General features: G+C 34.4%; 1 protein-coding gene across 1 annotated transcript; it reads left to right on the top strand.

Moving 5' to 3' along the window:
• The first annotated feature begins 7284 nt into the window (after positions 1-7284).
• LOC132283353 (ATP-dependent Clp protease ATP-binding subunit ClpA homolog CD4B, chloroplastic) lies at positions 7285-19008 on the top strand. Its single transcript, XM_059785292.1, has 10 exons — positions 7285-7440; positions 10582-11160; positions 11443-11558; positions 11673-11798; positions 11893-12078; positions 14037-14252; positions 14873-15090; positions 16977-17052; positions 17150-17239; positions 17535-19008. The coding sequence occupies exons 2-10, from the start codon at positions 10599-10601 to the stop codon at positions 18711-18713; spliced, it is 2769 nt and encodes a 922-aa protein (XP_059641275.1). The 5' UTR covers positions 7285-7440; positions 10582-10598; the 3' UTR covers positions 18714-19008.
• The last annotated feature ends 578 nt before the right edge of the window (positions 19009-19586 follow it).

Raw genomic sequence — 19586 nt, 5'->3', positions numbered from 1 at the left:
ATTGAAGAATTGGATATGTTGATATGATATGAAGATAGTTATAAATCATGAATATATTATATAAGATCCATACTCTGGCTTGAATGGAGAGTAATATATTATATAAGGTTCATACTCTGGCCTGGAAGAAGAGTAATATATTATATAAGGTCCATACTCTGGCTTGGAATGAGAGTTATATATCTATATATAAGGTCCATACTCTGGCCTGGAATGAGAGTTATATATCTATATATAAGGTCCATACTCTGGCTTATAAGCAGAATACTATATCATATAAGGTCCATACTCTAGCCTAGAAGGAGAGTACTATATTTTAATAATTATAAAGCTGGAAGTTATATGTTAATGTAGTTTAATTGAAGTTATCAGATAATATTTGTTTATATTATGCCGATGTAATAGTGTTACATTCACTGGGCTTTAAGCTCACTCCTTTCATATCTATATTTTTCAGGTACCAGGTTGGGTTGCTACTGCCAAATCTAGAGTCTTGAGTGTGAATTGGGAAAAGAACAATAGAACATATTTTGTATAAGATGTAAATATTGTAGTAGAATTTACTAGTGTAACTTGTAATTAATGGTTTAGTTTTGTCGGAACTTGCGTAACGGGCCTATAGTTTGTTGTAAATTGTAAACTGTTAAGTAGGTACTCTGAGGTATGATGACGTCATGTTTGAATGAGGTTAATGTAGATGGTTAGATACATTCCAATTGTTCAATTTATTAAATAGTGTAAATTGGGTTGGGGTGTGTCAAAGACAATAAAATAAATGAAATTTATCCAGAACAACTCAAAATTCAATTCTTAAGGAATTTGATTGAAAAACTTCCAATCCAATATAAAACCCTCTACATGTACACAGTAATTTGTCTGAAATCCTTTTTCTTTTCTCCTTTCTCATTTCTCTTTGGCCGTACGAAGCTATTGATCTCTCTTTTTTTTTTTTTTTTCTTCTACCAGTGTACAGCCCCAAAACCGACCCCTAATTTAGTTTCATATACAAACCTTTGTATATCTACATGTTATATCTATCTTTATGTACACGTGGTGTGTGTGTGAGTCTTGTGCTGGTAGTTCCATCTTTAGTCACCAACATGAAAAGATAAGCTTTGAATATAAAAGTATTAAATATAATACTATATACTTAAAGGTACTCATGAATTCTAACAATTTTACTACTTCCAGTCAACAATTACCTACCACATATGGCATCATCTATACAAACATGTAACAATTTTGCCTATTTATTTTTCTTTTCATTTTTTTTTCCATTCACTTGGCTGCTACTACTTTAATTAATAAGCTTTAACATAAAACAAAACTTCACAAAAACAGCCCCATAAAATATTCATATATAAATCCTGTCAAATTAAAATTAAATTATGCTAACGAAATTTATTTTTGTATCGGGGTCTTACAAGATAGGTCCTGCTCAAGATACTTATAAGTTTGTTTCATCAAGATAAACTTGCATAGATGATAATCAGTTAACATAAACAAGTTATACTCAGGATATACTCATATTAGGCCATTTCTGCTAGACCCTTGTTTACACAAGGTTGACAACTCAGAAAAACTCTTGGTCAATTTTCTGTGTCCTCTCTGTGATTATACAGCCTTAGATTAACTTCGTATTGATGTTCACAAATAGATAATCATGTTAAAGTAATTAATACTATCAAGGAACTCACTGAAAGCTTTCTGCAGAAGTCTAAACCAGATTAGTGTAGGTTTGAGGTATGAATACTTACAACAACTTAATTATGAACAAGTGACCATCTCCAGCAGTTGAGGAATGTTGAAATACATTTGCTTAAATCTTGGTTTAGCTCCAGAAATGATCTTTGCACTTTAAACCCCCTTTAGCCTATCCTTATCAACTTAAAATCAGCATCTCAGGCCTTTATTGCAGTGCTTCAAGAAACCACACTTTGCACCTTTATTTTTGGGAATCAATAAGGCTTGCATAGAAGATATCATTCTCAGAAATGTATATGCAATTGTTCTCTCGAGTGTCTCTCAAAAACTTCTTGAAAAGTAACCACTCTAGGGTTTTGTAAAGTTCAACAATAAGGCTCAAAATTGGCTGGCAACTATAACATTGAATTTATAGTCTCCAACATCTAACCCTAGTGAGGATAAGGCTAAGTCATTGTGTACCAATCATGTCATAGGGAATTTTCTGGAAATCATTAGCTTTGTGGACCACTTTGCCTTGACAAACCCTCCAAATTGGCCTTATACACACATGCACACACATGCACACCCTTTAACACACCAGCTGTAGAGAGAGAAGATAAGCCTTGGAGCCAAATAATTGAATATTAAGTCCTTAAATTCTCACAGCCGGACCATTGTACACGTGTCAGCCTTATGATCATCATAATATAGAGCGCACGCACGCGCGCACACACACACACACACACACACACACACACATATATACGGAATTACCAAGACTGCCCTTGAGGACTACACATGTCACACACTATTTTGCAGCCACAGTTAAGTCCCTAGAATTGTATCTCATAGCTCTAATACATAATGCACTATCTCAGACAAATATAGACTGACCATATACATATGTAGAATGACATAAATGCGCATTGCGTCCATGTGATTAACATATAGATTTACCAAACTACCAAACAACCCTTGGAAGATAGCACATCAAACAACTCCTTCTTTTGACATTGAAAGAGCAAGCAACAGAACTAACAATCTCCCTTTTTTGCCTTTTAACTTCAAAAGAAGGAGTTGGATAACTTATGTTATATTTTTTAATCGTTTTGATGTCCTTGTTAATTAATTAGGCTTCTTGGTGTGATTATTTTGGTAGTGAAGGTTTATGTAATTATTGGAGGTTCTTGATGCATTATAATTTGAGAAGTGTGGAAGTTGTATGATTTTATAAAACTCTTTAGGCTGTTAGGTGGCAAAATTAGGGAGTAACACCAACCATTTTTCATGCACCCACCAATAACATATGTAAAACCCAACAAAGGCTTTGTCTTGTATTTGGTTTCCCATGATTTAGAGAAGGCTAAGATTGAAAGCAAAGAAAGAGAGCTAAAGAAAGGGAGAGGAAATGAAGAGTGGTCTGGTTAAGGTACAAAGAAAGAAAGAACATAAAATGAAGAAGATGAAGAGGAAACCATGGAGGAAGGAATGGATTTGAAGCTAGGGTTCTATCATCTCCAATGACTAAGGTAGGGTTCCATTGACTTGTGATGCTTTGGGTGATTTTCTACAAACTTATCTTGTTGCTATGTAAACCTTTGTCCTATAAGAATGCATATATATACTTTGTCCTAAAATGTTGGAATTCACATGATTTTCTCAAATGTTATGAATTGTTTATACTTGATTTTATTTAATTGCATGCCTATTATGGGTGTTCATCATGTTTTCTTTAGGTATTTGGACCATTAATGTTAACATATGCATATGGTGTCAAATCGGGGATGTTTTGGAGATCCAACCTGTTGCACTTAAAGTGTAATAGATTCTACTTGTCTAGAACACATGACGTGCTTCCTTTACTTTATAAGATGAGGCTTTTATGTGTGAATCATTCCTTGGCATGTGTAGCACGAAAATTGTATATTTTTCTTTATGAAAAAGGCTTTGTTTTGATTGCGTAGCATACGTGTCATGTGCATAAAACCTCTTATGATAACATGTTAATGTTTTTCCTACTGGACAATTGTCTTACCTTAACATTGTTGCAGGATTATGTTAGGAAAATGGAGTTTTGAAAAACTTTTGAGGGTTTTTTATCCTTAGACCTTGATTCATGTGTAGAGACAAGTTTCATGCAAAGAAAAAGATGGGGTTAAACATACATAGAGATAGAATACTCACATCAAAGGCTTGAGAAAGCCTTAAATCTCTCATCTAAAGTGAATGTTTTCACTTATTAAAGATCTCTTAAGCTAGGTCATTCCTCCTTAAACCTTCTTCTTTTAGGAGTCACCCATATGCCTCCATAAAAGACCTTGGTGGCTAAGCTTGTGGGAGCTCCTTAGAGATGAGAACACTAAACCCTGATTTGTAGAGAGAAAGTATTTGTCTTCACACACAAATAGTGCTTCAAGGACTTACTAATAATACATGGCCTCCATGTATATAGTCACGTGGGGTAGAAATAACAATTCTCAATTTCTATAATTAAAAGTGATATCTCCAATCTCATGGGTCTCCAATATGAAATTGGGCAATAGATGAGAATCCTTTGGGCTTATTATTTTCTTGGCTGCAATGAATTAATAATTGACTCGGTCCAACTACCATGAACTTAATTCAATTAGTTCATAAATTAATTTCTATTTTATTAAAAGAAATTAATTGACCTCTAATCAAAAAGTAAATAACTACTAAATCAATGTTGCACTTTGACCCCTCTATGCATAATTAGTCATCGAATAGTTAAAGCCATTAATCCGATCGCATATTTAATAAATTTATTTTGGTTCCTTGATTTTTTTTTTTTTTTTTTTTTTTTTTTGATGATGATGACTTGATCACAATAAAATATTTGTTTGATAAAAAATTAATTTTGTAAATAAATACATAAAAACTATTTTGTCTAAAACGCACGAAGTCCTTCGAGTTTACTTTGTCAATACAAAATAAATATAAGTAGCACCGATGCAAATACTGAGAATCTAATCCTCTAACTATTAATTACATAATTACTAAAAGAACCAATCAAAGGATCCCGAAGGTTCCATCAAATAAATCAAAGTAATTATTAATTTATAAAAGAGTCTATACTTCTCTCATGCTGGAGAGTCCAATGCCATAACAATGATAGGGAGCAATTGTATACGACGGCTCTCGCAATATATCGCAACCTACCACGAATCCGGTTCAAGTCTGTTAATTAAAAGTCTATCCTTCTGACTACGAACTATTTATGATCCCATATTCTTATATTGACTGTCATCACCTACATATAAATATATTTTGCAATCAAGTGGAAACATTCAATTATCTCATGAATCAAAACGTAATACATTTGCATTCACCAATTGTATAAAAGCATAAATATCATTTTAGATTATCAAGGAACATATCTCTACTATCCAGATAGAATTCGCTATGCTAGGGTAAACAAAATACTAACAATTTAATGAGCCCATTTACAAGACTTGGAGTTGCTGGATTTTTTAAATTGAAGACTAACATGATCTTGTATACTTAGTGTTTGATTAAATGCTTAAAGCTAGGAAATTGATGTAATTTGATAATTTGATCTAAACAAGTTGTTATTATATCTGTTCTAGATATTTTATGGACTATATATTGTTTAGGTTTCATACGAATTATAGCCTAAATTTTGGATTTGGAACAAACAAGGATGTTCATTATGCTAAAATTCAATATTTTCTCCAAGAGGTTGTAGCATTTCGAATGATTTGAAATTTTTATAACACGTTCCCCTATGCATCTAGTATATTTCTGTAAAATTTTGTGAACTTTGGATGGGTAGTTATTTTTCTAAAACTTCCGGAGTTCCTGCGCTCAGTTTGCGTCAGAGTTAGAAATTGATTTTTATAAACTTGTTTGACAAACTTCTTGACATTAAAAAATTATCAAAAATTTCAGTTTTAGACTTCCATGTCTAATTTCTAAAAATCAAAGTCTTAGAATTTTCTCAATTCCCGATAGTTTATTTTAGCTCACACTATAAAGTTGTTTCTAGTTCTAGAAACTGATTTAATTGACAATGTTTCCACATCCAAAGTGGCTCAATCATGTTGCATTCCGGGTTTAGTTTCTAAATAATTATAGTTTGCCTTGTTCCGATCTAAAATGTATTTTTTATGAATTTTCTTTTAACCGATGCGCAAACTTTTCGTCTAACTGAGTACTACTACTGTCTCATTGAATTTTCTACAAAATTATGAGTAACCACTACACAAATTCTGAGGTTGTTTGTAACTTACATATAATGAATGGACCGTGAATTTATATATTCGAAATGATTCTTGTTGATTTTATTAGAATGATTTCTAAATCATATCTTGTTATTGTCCTTATTTCGATCGTGACAATACTGTTAGACTATAGACCGTTTTGATAAAATGTAAATGTTATGCAATTATACAAAATAAAAATTAGTGATCACACCAATTTATATGTATAATTTGTCGCTCCTGAATTATTTTCACTGCAGCCTATTCGTTTACACAATGAAGCAAGTTCATATAAAAGTTCAACACAAAATCAAATAAAAACCAAAAAGAAAGAAAAAAAGGACAAGAAATGGCCTTGGCGGTGGCATGAACAAGAAGGCTTCATGTTAGAAACGAAGGGGGTGTTGGCCCACTACTACAAGATATTTTCAGTTGGGCCTCTCGTATTCAGATATATTTTCAGAAATGAGGAGAGTTCAATTTCATCCATGTAATTTTTTATTTCTAAAATAATAAAATGATAAAAATTAAATATTCTCTATTTTATTCTGGCAAATAAAATTACCCACATGCCTTTAGAGGTCTTGAACACACCACCTTTCACCTAAACACTTGGTATGTAATTCTACACGCTTTTTTTTTTCGTGCTACTCTAATAAATAGCTTTCAATGAATACTATTCAGTAATAAATAAATAAATATATAAAAAATATTATATTTTAAAATAGAGTTTTTATGTTAATAGAGTGTCTCTAATAGTTTAAGTTAATAGGGAAAAAGGGTAACTTTTTAAACTCAAGTATTGGAGAAAAAAAAAAAAACTCAAGTAAGGTGTTTCAGTTTTAATTACAAAATTAGGCTAAATTTAAACTCAAAATATTGAATATTATATCAAGCAATGCATATTATGCTAATTACAATTTACTTTAAAATAGTGATAATAAATTAAGTCACATAAAGCGCTAGGATGAGAGCGTGAACGAATTCAAGAGTGGGAGGTGTGAGCATAATTAAATAAAAAATAGTGAGAATTTGAATCAGAGCATACGCTGAGCGTGAGAAAGAGAACGCGCTTGAGTTTGAGAGCGACACCGATTAAGAAGAATTGTGTGATTTTGGTAATAAATAGTTTTTCAATCACCAAGGGTGTAATTTTTTGCCAATAAAAAAATATAATCAGCTTTTTTATTATTATTATTATTTTTTTTTCTTTCTATAGTGTTGTTTGGTATAAAAGTCAATTTGGTTAAATTTTCACTTTTACCAAAAAAAAAAAAAAACAAGAAAGAAGAAAAAAACAATCCCGAACAAATTGAACCGACCTTACTATATATATATATATATATGATTTAACAGTATTTTGCTTTTACACTCTATGTACCTTTAAAAATTTGTGCCAATATAGCAACCTAATCTGAAAACCCTTGGTCTGCCAACGCCTACCGTTCATTTGCTCCTGCCAGCTGAAACTCACCGTTGACGAAGCCCTCGGTTCTCACCCCACGCCACTCAGGTATCATCACCCCACCACCGGTCGGTTTCACTTCACCACCGTCACAAGCCACCCACTTCACCACCATCACACACACCTTCGCTGCTTCCTTTGAAATATCTCTCGTCATTTCCTGTCTGTGGTCTATGTTCTTCACACACAGCACATACTGTTTGTTCTGAGTTTCCTTTGTTTATTTATTGTTATGATTTTATTTGGTTGAGGATCTTTGATAATAATCAATGTTCTAGTTTTTGTATTTTATGTGATTCTCCGATGAACAGCAATTTTCTCATCCAATTCTGTATCTCGGATCCAAATTTTGTTGGAAATTGATTTGTTTTAGAAAATTTGTCATAATTTGGTATTTGTATGTATGTAGCAACTTTCTCAGAAATTTGGCTAGTAATTGATTGCAGTTTATAAAATATATTCCTTTTCTCATAAACCGAACTGATCCAGTCCTTTATCCTAAGGTTCGGATTGGTTTGGCTTAGGTGGTTTTAGTGGTTCAGTTGAATTTAAATTTTTTTTTTTTTTTTTTTTTTTTTTGGAACTGTTAAAATGGTATTGGTTTCAATTTATCTGGAAATTGGTCCAATCTTAATGGTGTGCAGCCCTATTTGCTGCTGCTTATTTCTGGTCACTGTCACCAACCAAATTTTCGTAACTTCTAACACAGATAAAATCTCAAGAAGCATGTTCGTGCATGATTCGATTACAGTGACATTATTGATGTATTCCTACTTGGTTTCCTAGTTCTAGCTTCTAAAACAATCTAGTATATTGATTGTTTGAAGGAAAGATAGGATTTAATAATGCAATACTTAAAAAAAAGATGGTTTTCCTCTAATATACATTGATGATTTTTATATTTCTTTTATAGATTCTATCTTGAGTTACAAACATAATTCAAAAGACATCAAATTTGAGTCTTGTTGAAAATTTTGTCATACCAAAATCTTTGCCACCAAAAAGCAATAATGTTTTTCCCCTCAAAGAAAAAAAGAAAAGAGTGCCCTTTTGGGGAACTCTACTTCTCAATGTGACATATATTTTATGCATATCTTCTTTTGAAATTTCAAGAATAGACCTCAAAAAAATTAAAGGTTCATGTCCAAGAAAGTTTCCAAAACCTAAAGGACAGTTTGTAAAAGCTTTAATTAGTTTCTTTAAGACTGACTTTTTAAAGAGCAATTTGTTTCCCAAGGATAATCATTGTTGAGCAGAAGAGTACTTTTTATGTCATCAAGCATAACTGAGAGTAAGTTGCTTTTAAATTAAAAGCGCTTCTATCCGCTAAATTGCAACACCAAACAGAAAGTGGGAGACATCTAGGAGTTATTGAGTAGGGGTACAAATTTTATATTCAGGGAGGTATATATTTATAGGGAGATGATATTAGCACTTGGATTTTTGATAAATGCAGTTCACTTTTAAAGTGAATTGACCTTAATGACCTTAATTCGAATTGACCTTAATGACCTTAATTCGTGAATGAGAGAATTATGTGTTAGGGGTATTCTTTTAAAAACTAAAAATGAATTGTATTTATAAAAAAGGAGAGTGCAAATATTACCTTCCTATTTATATATGCATATATACATACTTATCATCAAGTACACATCAATCCAGTTGGTCCATATTTTTATTTATGAGGTATTCAACTTAGGGTTTTTTTTTTTTGAGTTGTGATTCAATTTTTCTTTATGAGAACTATCCAATTTAGGGCTTTTTTAATTTGCTTGTCAAAATTCTCTCTAGGTTGGGTTGTGTTCTGAATCTTCTAATGATTTTGTGGCCTTCGTTATAAGCAAATTGACTGAAAGCTATAATCTTTGAGGTGATATTGTTTGTTGAATTGAAATATATAAAAACAGGACTTGCGACACAATTAGCTTCTTATCTCATAAGCTCTCTGTTACTTTATGCTTGCTTACATTTATTGGAAGCTATATTTTATTTACTTATCAAAAAAAAAAAATTTGTTTGTTGAATCGATTGGTTTGGATACAGATGTAAAAAAATCTCTAGGGATAATTTTCAACTGCTAGTCTTGTTATTCAACCATCTGAACAGATTAATTATATGGATACCTAATGTAGATTATCTTGCTTGTTTCACTTTTGGACAAAGTAAAATATTTTCTTTTACTGCTACTTGGTCTAATGATTGTTCCTTCTCATTTTGTTGAGCTTATCCGTGGATGTGATTTTGCCATGTTGAAGTATATTGAGAGCATAGCTATTTTCTTTTAGGCTTCTATTTTGATTTTTTTTTTTTTGTAACTTGGCTTCAATTATTATTGGATAATTAGCTTGTTCCCTTGTAATTCCAGTTTCAGTCAGTTTAGTTGAGTTTTCAAGTTATCGAGGTTTCTCAAATTATTTCATGCAGGGCAAGAAGGCATGTAAATTGTCCAACTCCATGGAACACTGATCATAAAATAGTTTTTTTTTTTTTTTTAATTTATTAAGACTTATTTTCTTCACCATTTTCTTTTCTAAAGTCTTCATCCAACTTATTGTCTGTTGTGGGTGAGGTGTTTATTCACCTGTTTTTGCTGTAAACTAGCAACTAAGGTTCTTCTTGGGCTTTTTATTTCTTGGATGTTGCAAGGCATTCTTGATTGTTATATAATATTGAAGCCACTTCCTATGGGCATGTCTTTGAAAATGATATTTTTATCCAAAGATTGTTTGTCCAGAATTTATTGATTATTAGCCTTTTATTTATCTTGATACTTTACTAATTCACCCCCTGATTTGCTTTTTAATATGAGGATAGGAAGTATAGATAATGAAAAGAATTCATATAAACTTCTATGGGAGGTCATCTTAATTATGGCCCTGATGGACTAATTGTGTTGATAATGCAAGTCTATTCTTTGTTTCATTATCGCTCTTTCTTGACCCTTGCAATTTCTCTTTGCTTTTGTACAGCTTGTAATTTGTAAATTCTTCATTTTGCTGAATCGGAAATTAGCAATTGGGTTGATCATTCAACTTTCTTTTTAACTGTTGCGGCTATAGTTCAATTGTATAGAATTACTTGGAACATATTTACTTGTACTGATGTATGCAAGTTGATCATGCTTGGACCTGTTTCTTACAATTTAATGCCAATGAGTTGCTGTGTAATTTGTTTCATCATGCAATGCAGATCATTTGGTGGCAGTTATGGCCAGAGCTCTGGTTCAATCTACTGTTCTTTCTGCAGTTGCTGGTGAAAAGAATGGGCAGTTAAAAGAATCTGGGAAACCAAATAGGACCCCCAAAATGGTACTTGGTTTACAACTGCCTCCACTGAGGATGAGGGGTTTCTCAGGATTGCGAGGATCCAATGCTTTAGATACTATGGTAAGATCTGGCCAAGATTTCCATTCTAAGGTGGCAGCTGCAACTGCAATCCGTCGGGGAAAGGCTAACCGAATTGCACCGAAAGCAATGTTTGAGCGATTTACAGAAAAAGCAATAAAGGTTATTATGCTTGCACAAGAAGAGGCTAGAAGGCTTGGTCATAATTTTGTTGGCACGGAGCAGATTTTGTTGGGCCTTATTGGTGAGGGCACTGGCATTGCTGCTAAGGTTCTCAAATCCATGGGAATCAATTTGAAAGATGCACGTGTGGAAGTGGAGAAGATTATTGGAAGGGGAAGTGGATTTGTTGCTGTGGAGATTCCATTTACTCCTCGTGCAAAGCGTGTTCTTGAACTGTCGCTAGAGGAGGCCCGACAGCTTGGTAATTTCTTCTTTTTTCTCAGTGGGTTAGCTTTTAAAACTTGTACATTTGAAGATATCGAGAAAGCCTTTGCTCCAATGATGTTTGTGACTGCTGTTCCTGTTATGTGTACACAAAGAACTTTCTGTTCTGGCTTCTCATTTGTGTAAACATCTATAATACAGTTACTTTAGTTAATAAATGTTAGGTTCTGAACCACACTTACACACGCATTGATAACTTTAACTAATATTGAAACAAATCTGGAACCTAATTAGTTAGCCATATTGCTTAATGTTTCAGGCCATAACTATATTGGATCTGAGCATTTGCTGCTGGGGTTGCTTCGTGAAGGTGAAGGTGTGGCAGCCCGTGTCCTTGAGAACTTAGGTGCTGATCCAAGTACCATTCGCACACAGGCAAGCAGTACAACCTTATAAGTTGTGCCTAACCAATTAATTTTTGTTGAATTTTCTTGATTTTTTCTCCAAAATTGTAATGAGCTAAAGTAGAATCTTCATCGGGGCAAGTAGGTTATTCGAATGGTTGGAGAAAATGCAGATAACACTGTTGGTGTTGGCGTTGGAGGCGGATCCTCTGGAAATAAGATGCCGACACTAGAAGAGTATGGCACTAATTTGACAAAGCTGGCAGAGGAGGTATTTTGCAAATAAAGTTCACTTTTCTCACAAATGAATTAAATTGCTCTTCATAGGAAGACTGATTTTTGAAGCTGATCTTTTACATTTTTAGGGTAAACTGGATCCTGTTGTTGGAAGGCAACAACAAATTGAACGCGTGACTCAAATTTTGGGTCGGCGGACGAAAAATAACCCCTGCCTTATTGGAGAGCCTGGTGTTGGAAAAACTGCCATTGCAGAAGGCCTTGCTCAACGAATTGCAACTGGTGATGTTCCAGAAACAATTGAGGGGAAGAAGGTGAGTATAAGTTCATGTAGATGTTGAAAACACTACCAAGGCATAAACTGTTTTGCTAATCTTGAACTGTGGGTTTGAAGTGCAGGTCCTGGACTTGAATCTGTCTAGGAATCAAACTTATAGATCTTTGTAATTTGGAATATGAGGACCAATTCTTTCTGATTGTATTTGGAAAACATCTTATCGATCTAAAATTATTTTATGCCTTGATGTTTCATCCACAAGAAGTTTCTTCTCTCTCTCTCTTTTCTTTTACATCCATCCCAAGAAACAAGGATATTTTTATTTTATTTTTTCACATAAAAAGAGCTATAGTTTAGCAATATTATGTCACATAAAAGAAGCTATCCTCGTTTTCTTGGGATTTTGCTTCAAAGTTTGTGCGGTTATGAGTAAGGCAAGCTGTGTTACCTGGACCCTCCTATACCCCTTAATGAGCACGTGTCAACACAACATGACATGGTTATGTTTATGGGATATTTGTCTGACATATACCCTAATTGAACGCCTGGATCCTCTGTCCATGATGATGGAAGAACTCAAATGTGATTGCAAAGAAGGGTTACGTACTTTTGAGATTGATGATTACTCTCTTTCTTCACTATATTTCATCTGATTTTGATTATTGAGTACACTTAAAAGAAAAATAACATCATCTGTTATACTTTTATATTACCTAATGTGTTTTTAAGTGTGCAAGAAGTGGAAACTGTATCCAGTTTTTGGACGCATATCAGTTGACTCCATTGGACTCATTTCAAGCTGAGTCCACATATCTTAAGATTTGGGGTTTAGGGAGGCCAGACATTTAAACATATAGAACATATATGATACATGTATCTGGCTCTAATTAACATAGAAGGCAAGTATCAGAAAGGTTTTCTAGGGTTTTTATATGAGAATATCTGGAGAGTTAGAATCCAGCATGTGTTTCAAGCTGAACACCTGAATTCATTGAAATTTGATTATTTCTATCATCAGTAAGTCGACCGTCGGTCTTAAACAAAAAGCACTACTATTTGCGATCCTATCTTTTCTATGAAGATCATTTCTATATAGTGGAGTTACTCGCATGGGAGTGTTGGGTAGTGAAACTGTGACCTCACTTGCGCAGTATCACCTGAGCTGTTACATTGTCATCATCATCCTTGCCTTAATCCCATATGAATGGGGTCAGACACATGCATTCTCTCCCAAACCATCTAAGTCGATTTTCTCTAATTTTCTCACCAATGGGTGCCACACCTAATTTCTGTCACACTTTCATTAGTGACCCTATCTCTTCTAGTAACTCCACTCATCCATCTTAACTTTCTCGTTTCCGCTACATGAAGGCGTTGTTCTTGTTTCTTTTTTAGGGCCCAACATTCCGCTCCATACAACATAGTTGGTCTAACAAGGGTCCTATAGAATTTTCCTTTTAGTCTATGCGCCATTCTTTTGTCACATAATATCCCACTAGCTTCTCACTTATCAAAAAAAAATATATATATATATATATATATATATATATATATATATATATCCCACTAGCTTGTCTCCATACCTGGGTTGTTGCATGTGAGAATTAGATGTTGGTCTTGCTTCTTGCTGGAGTTTTTTCGCAAAGCCATTTGTAATATGTTACGCTAGTGTACAACACTGACAAATTCTTTTTTCAGTTACACAAGTCCTTAATCTTATATGAATGTTACAATGAGTGTGTAAGCTGTTTTTTTCTGTGTACCACAAAAAAATCTTTTGACATCTCAGAAAAAGATTTTGTATAGTGTTATGATTACTTTGACTTCTTAATGTTCTTGTCTTCAGAATTCTGTTTTAAAATAGAATAATAACTTCCTGGTGTGCACAAAATCATGGCATGCATCTCAATGTTTCTCATCAGTTGTGTGGAATGTTATTGTTGTTCTTTATTTATTTATTTTTAAAGAAGTGGAGGTTACTTGTGTGCTATTCAGGTTATAACCCTGGATATGGGTCTTCTTGTTGCTGGCACAAAATATCGTGGAGAATTTGAGGAAAGATTAAAGAAGTTGATGGAGGAAATCAAGCAAAGTGATGAGATAATACTATTTATTGATGAGGTGCACACATTAATTGGAGCAGGAGCAGCAGAAGGGGCAATTGATGCTGCAAACATTTTAAAACCAGCTCTTGCAAGAGGCGAACTGCAAGTAAGTCAGAACCAATAAATGCACCCAAACAATATCGCTAGCTTTCTTATTCACTTTTGTTCTATTTCGTATTTTCGTTCTGGCTATGTTCCCTGAATAGGAATTTGACATGTTAAAGACATTATCCTCACTTTACTGTTTTGAAGAAGCATTTAGGGTTGCTCCCGAAAAGATTGGGTTCAAATCCATAATTTTTAAATAGATACTAATCATTCTTCTTTTTAGCTTTATTTTGTACTTAATAATAAAAATGTCTCCCATCCCAGCAGCCATGGCATGTGTCCGTGGGTGTGAGAATAGTTGATCATGTGTCTGAAATATGGAGATAATTTTTCAAATTATGGGAGATGTGCAGAAAGTGCCAGTGTAGAACACAGTGCTTAATCAAAGTGTTACAGTTAAAATATATCATTGAAATAATTTCATGAGTGGCCGATTGAAAATCATTGAGTTCTTGACTCTCTATGTATTGAATCTAGTTGTGCTTGCTTCATACCAAGTTTGTATCATTTGATACATTTTGCGGAAATGCTTCTTTTTGGATTAGTTGTTTTGATGCCTATTAATATATTAATTTATTACCAAATATTTACTTTTATGTTTTATCTCACTTTTTGCAGTGTATTGGTGCCACAACACTTGATGAATACAGAAAGCATATTGAGAAAGACCCAGCTCTGGAGAGGCGATTCCAGCCAGTTAAGGTGCCTGAACCAACTGTTGATGAAACTATACAGATTCTGAAAGGGCTGCGAGAGCGATACGAGATTCACCACAAACTTCGATATACAGATGAAGCTTTAGTTTCTGCTGCACAATTGTCGTACCAGTACATCAGGTATGTGGTTCCCGTGATAACTGATTCTGAAGTTGTATTCTGTATTTTGCGTGTATGCACAACGTTACTGACAATATTAGGTAGATTAAATAAATATCCCCTTATAAAATTAAAATTAATCAACTATAAGCAAATCTAGTGAAGTAGCTATTTGTGCTTATAGCATCAAAATCTCTTACTTCTTTATAATGGATAAAAAGCCACGTCCATCAGCAGAGAAAATTGAATCATGGGGGGTTATGTTTGTTGGAGAATAATTAAATTAATGATGTATCAAATTAAGAAAGAAAATAGTTGGAAGTAATGCTCCTTGTAATCAAAGTGTTGCACTATCAGAACTGGCAATCTTTATAAGCATATGATAAATGCCATCTCTAGAGTTTATATATATTTTTAACTGTTTGACATGCTCTTTATATTTTCCTTTCTTTTTTTTTTATGGTTTATTCTGCATCCTGGACTTATCAACTTGTAATTGATACCAGATATGTTGGATTTGTCATTGCAAGCATTTGCTCATTAGCGTTTGAAATGTACTATTATTTCTTGATAAATATCAGTTTTCATTATATATTTATAAATAGATATTCATGGAAGTTTAGATTTATTGGCAATGGATTCTCTCTTTTAGTGAACCCCAAAAATTTGAGAATCAACTCTACCTGATGTGATAACCAATATTAGATGAAGTTGGCAACCTTCACATACTGTCAACTCTAGTTTTAATTGAATACTTGCCTAAGCCTCAATTAAAACTACTTGGGGTTGGGTACTAGCTGTAAGTAATATAGATGACACATCATTGTAACAAGCGATGGAAATATAAGCTGGACGAAATGTACACTGGATACTAAAAGGATTTTTAATAAATACAGAAGACATTCAAGTAGTTTTACATTTAAACTAGTGGAAATATACACTAGAAACTAACAGAATTTTAATAAATATAGAAGACAATCAATTAGTTTTACATTTTTACTGTTGGTAAAGGGAAACGTTACCAAAAATTACAAGACTCAACATATAGGATTAGATCGCACTATTTCTGATTTTGTACTTTAGTTCTCTTGTTTTGTGGGTAGAGTTAGTAAAGAAAGATATTATTTATATATAAAAAAAAGAGTTAGTAAAGAAGACATGATAGCATGTGGATTGACTGAGGCTATAGCATTAAATAGAGTGTAATGGAAACATGGGATTCATGCAGCTGACCCCAAGTAATTGGGAAAATGCTTGGTGGTGGTGGTTGTATATTTTAGTTTTCTTGTTCAAGTTAGGGAAGACTAGAAAATAGGAAAGGAAAGAAAAGAAGAAGACTCTTTAGAAACCAGTGGAGCATCATATGGGATGTGCTTGGTATGCTTATCAAGTTAATAGGGACTAGAAAATGAGACGACTTGGTTGGTTTCAATGTGTTCACATTTAATTAATTCTGTTGAGGATAATTAAAATTTACATTGCACAGGTACACAAATGAGAAATTCTCTATGGCGACTTGTTGTCAAGACACTTAGCTTTAGATTCATGATTATTTGTAGGCTTCTTTAGAATCCAGTGGAGCGTCTTATGGGATGTGCTTGGTATGCTTATCAAGTTAATAGGGACTACAAAATGAGATAACGACTTGGTTGGTTTCAATGGTATTCACATTTTATTAATTCTGTTGAGAATAATTAAAATTTACACTGCACAGGTACACAAATGAGAAATTCTCTATGGCGACTTGTTGTCAAGAAACTTAGCTTTAGATTCATGATTATTTTTAGGCTTCTAATTCAGTATTATATTTTTTCAGTGGATAATTATATCTGCATAATGTTTTTCTTTTTCCTCTGTACCCTAGTTATATCTTGTTATGCATTTGACTGGTTTTTTTGTCTATTCAGTGACCGCTTCTTGCCTGATAAAGCAATTGATTTGGTTGATGAAGCTGGTTCTCGGGTCCGACTTCGTCACGCACAGGTAAGAGCACTTAGTCAAGTGTTGCTACCATCCTTGTTTTTTTCTCCCTTTTTCGCCGCTCTTTTAATAAGCTAGGCTGCATTGTCTTTCTTTGCAGCTTCCAGAAGAAGCCAGAGAGCTCGAGAAAGAGCTCAGGCAGATCACTAAAGAGAAGAATGAAGCTGTTCGTAGCCAGGACTTTGAAAAGGTACTTGGTCATGTGGTGTTACATTTTATCTGTCAGTCTGTCCTATAAATTGAATTCTAGTGATGCCTAATTCTTCAGTAAAAGAGGATGAACCAAATATATGATGCAGTTATAGTCCATATTTAAATCATAATAAAGTTGTTTAGAAGCTAGAAAAGATTTGAGAAAAATTCAGCACTTAGGGGTTTTCCTTAAATGCTTTTGGACTGTATCTAAGCCTTATAGATGCCTAATTTTACCAGTTCTTTTTACCATTTCTATCTAGTGAGCTTACAGTGCTGTAATTTTTGAACAGGCTGGGGAATTACGTGATAGAGAAATGGACCTTAAAGCACAGATTACGGCACTTGTGGACAAAGGTAAAGAGATGAGCAAGGCAGAGACCGAGGCAGGGGATGAAGGTCCTGTTGTGACAGAAGTGGACATTCAGCACATTGTTTCTTCTTGGACTGGCATACCTGTCGAGAAAGTGTCGACTGATGAATCTGATCGCCTCCTCAAGATGGAAGAGACACTCCACAAACGCATCATTGGCCAGGATGAAGCTGTCAAAGCCATCAGCCGTGCTATCCGTCGTGCCCGTGTTGGACTCAAGAATCCCAATCGACCTATTGCTAGCTTCATCTTTTCTGGTCCAACTGGTGTTGGGAAGTCAGAACTGGCAAAAGCACTAGCTGCCTACTACTTCGGCTCTGAAGAAGCTATGATCCGGCTGGATATGAGCGAGTTCATGGAGAGGCACACTGTCTCCAAGCTCATCGGTTCACCTCCTGGCTACGTAGGTTACACTGAAGGTGGCCAACTTACTGAGGCTGTTCGGCGGCGGCCTTACACTGTTGTACTCTTTGATGAGATTGAGAAGGCTCACCCTGATGTCTTCAATATGATGCTTCAGATTCTGGAGGATGGAAGATTGACAGATAGCAAAGGCAGAACTGTGGACTTCAAGAATACTCTTCTGATTATGACATCGAATGTTGGAAGTAGCGTGATTGAGAAGGGAGGACGCCGAATTGGATTTGATCTCGATTATGATGAGAAGGATAGCAGTTACAACCGAATCAAGAGCCTGGTGACAGAGGAACTGAAGCAATACTTCAGACCAGAGTTCCTGAATAGATTAGATGAGATGATCGTGTTCCGACAGCTGACGAAGCTGGAGGTGAAGGAGATAGCAGATATAATGCTAAAGGAGGTCTTTGAGAGGCTGAAAACCAAGGAAATAGAGCTTCAGGTAACGGAGAGGTTCAGAGACAGGGTCGTGGACGAAGGATACAACCCAAGTTATGGTGCAAGGCCCTTAAGAAGAGCCATAATGAGACTCTTGGAGGACAGCATGGCCGAGAAGATGCTTGCTAGAGAGATCAAAGAAGGCGATTCGGTTATTGTGGATGTTGACGCTGATGGTAATGTGACTGTTCTCAATGGTAGCAGTGGTGCCCCCGAGTCACTACCGGAGCCAATTCCCGTGTAAAGATCAAACCTTTAACATTTTGATCTCTACTCCCTTTGTTGTTTGTACTGCTGCCTCACTTTCAAATTGGCTATTATGATTGTACTCCCATCTTGAAACCGCTACCTGGCAGTAGAGCAGAAGCCGCTCCGTTAATTTGTAGCAAGTTTTAAGTCTGTATCTATTTACACATTTTACACTACGATTGCATGCATAGTTCCAACCAAAGGGTAGAATGTTGTTTAGTGTTATTAGCTTTACGGATTCGATTGACCCTAATAAGAGAACATGTTTATTAGGCTGAAGGTTTTAGTTACGCTCTGGTTTTTCGTCATTATGTTAATGTTTTTTTTCATGTTGTTTTTGCAAATAATGGGTGGCTATTTAATTAGAAAGAATATGGTGCTTAATTGTGGATAAAGAGGCTTGCTTGTGGTTGATTGTGTTATGGATAAAAGAACTTGCGACTTCCGTGGAAATAAATTTATTTATGAGAAGAAATATATAATATATAAATTATATATTATATATTTCTTCTCATAAATAAATTTATTTCCACGGAAGTATATATATAAGAACTTCCTTGGAGATAATCGTCCTAGTTATGGTCTCTGGCAGAAGTTTGGGGAATGCTCCAAATTTAAAGATGCCTACTCTTTTGGTTACTGGGATAAACCCTAGCTACTGAACCAAAAGAATATGCATCATAAATGACTCTTTTACCCTTTATATATAAAGTATTACTCTCTCCTCAATCCAATCTCTCTCTACCAAAACGTGGGCTTAATTTGATTCATGACAAGAAAATTATGTAAAACATCATGATTAGCTCTTTATATGCTGCTCTTTATTGGTATATTAGTCACTATATTGCAGTGTTCTCATGTTTAAGCT

This window comes from Cornus florida, unplaced genomic scaffold (genome assembly GCF_030987335.1).
Source record: "Cornus florida cultivar Cherokee Brave unplaced genomic scaffold, ASM3098733v1 CherokeeBrave_3.0.0_Hap2_Chr11, whole genome shotgun sequence".
In the NCBI taxonomy this organism is placed as follows: Eukaryota; Viridiplantae; Streptophyta; class Magnoliopsida; order Cornales; family Cornaceae; genus Cornus; species Cornus florida.
The sequence above is the reverse complement of the archived record's forward strand: the minus strand, read 5'-3'. Positions and strand labels throughout refer to the sequence as shown.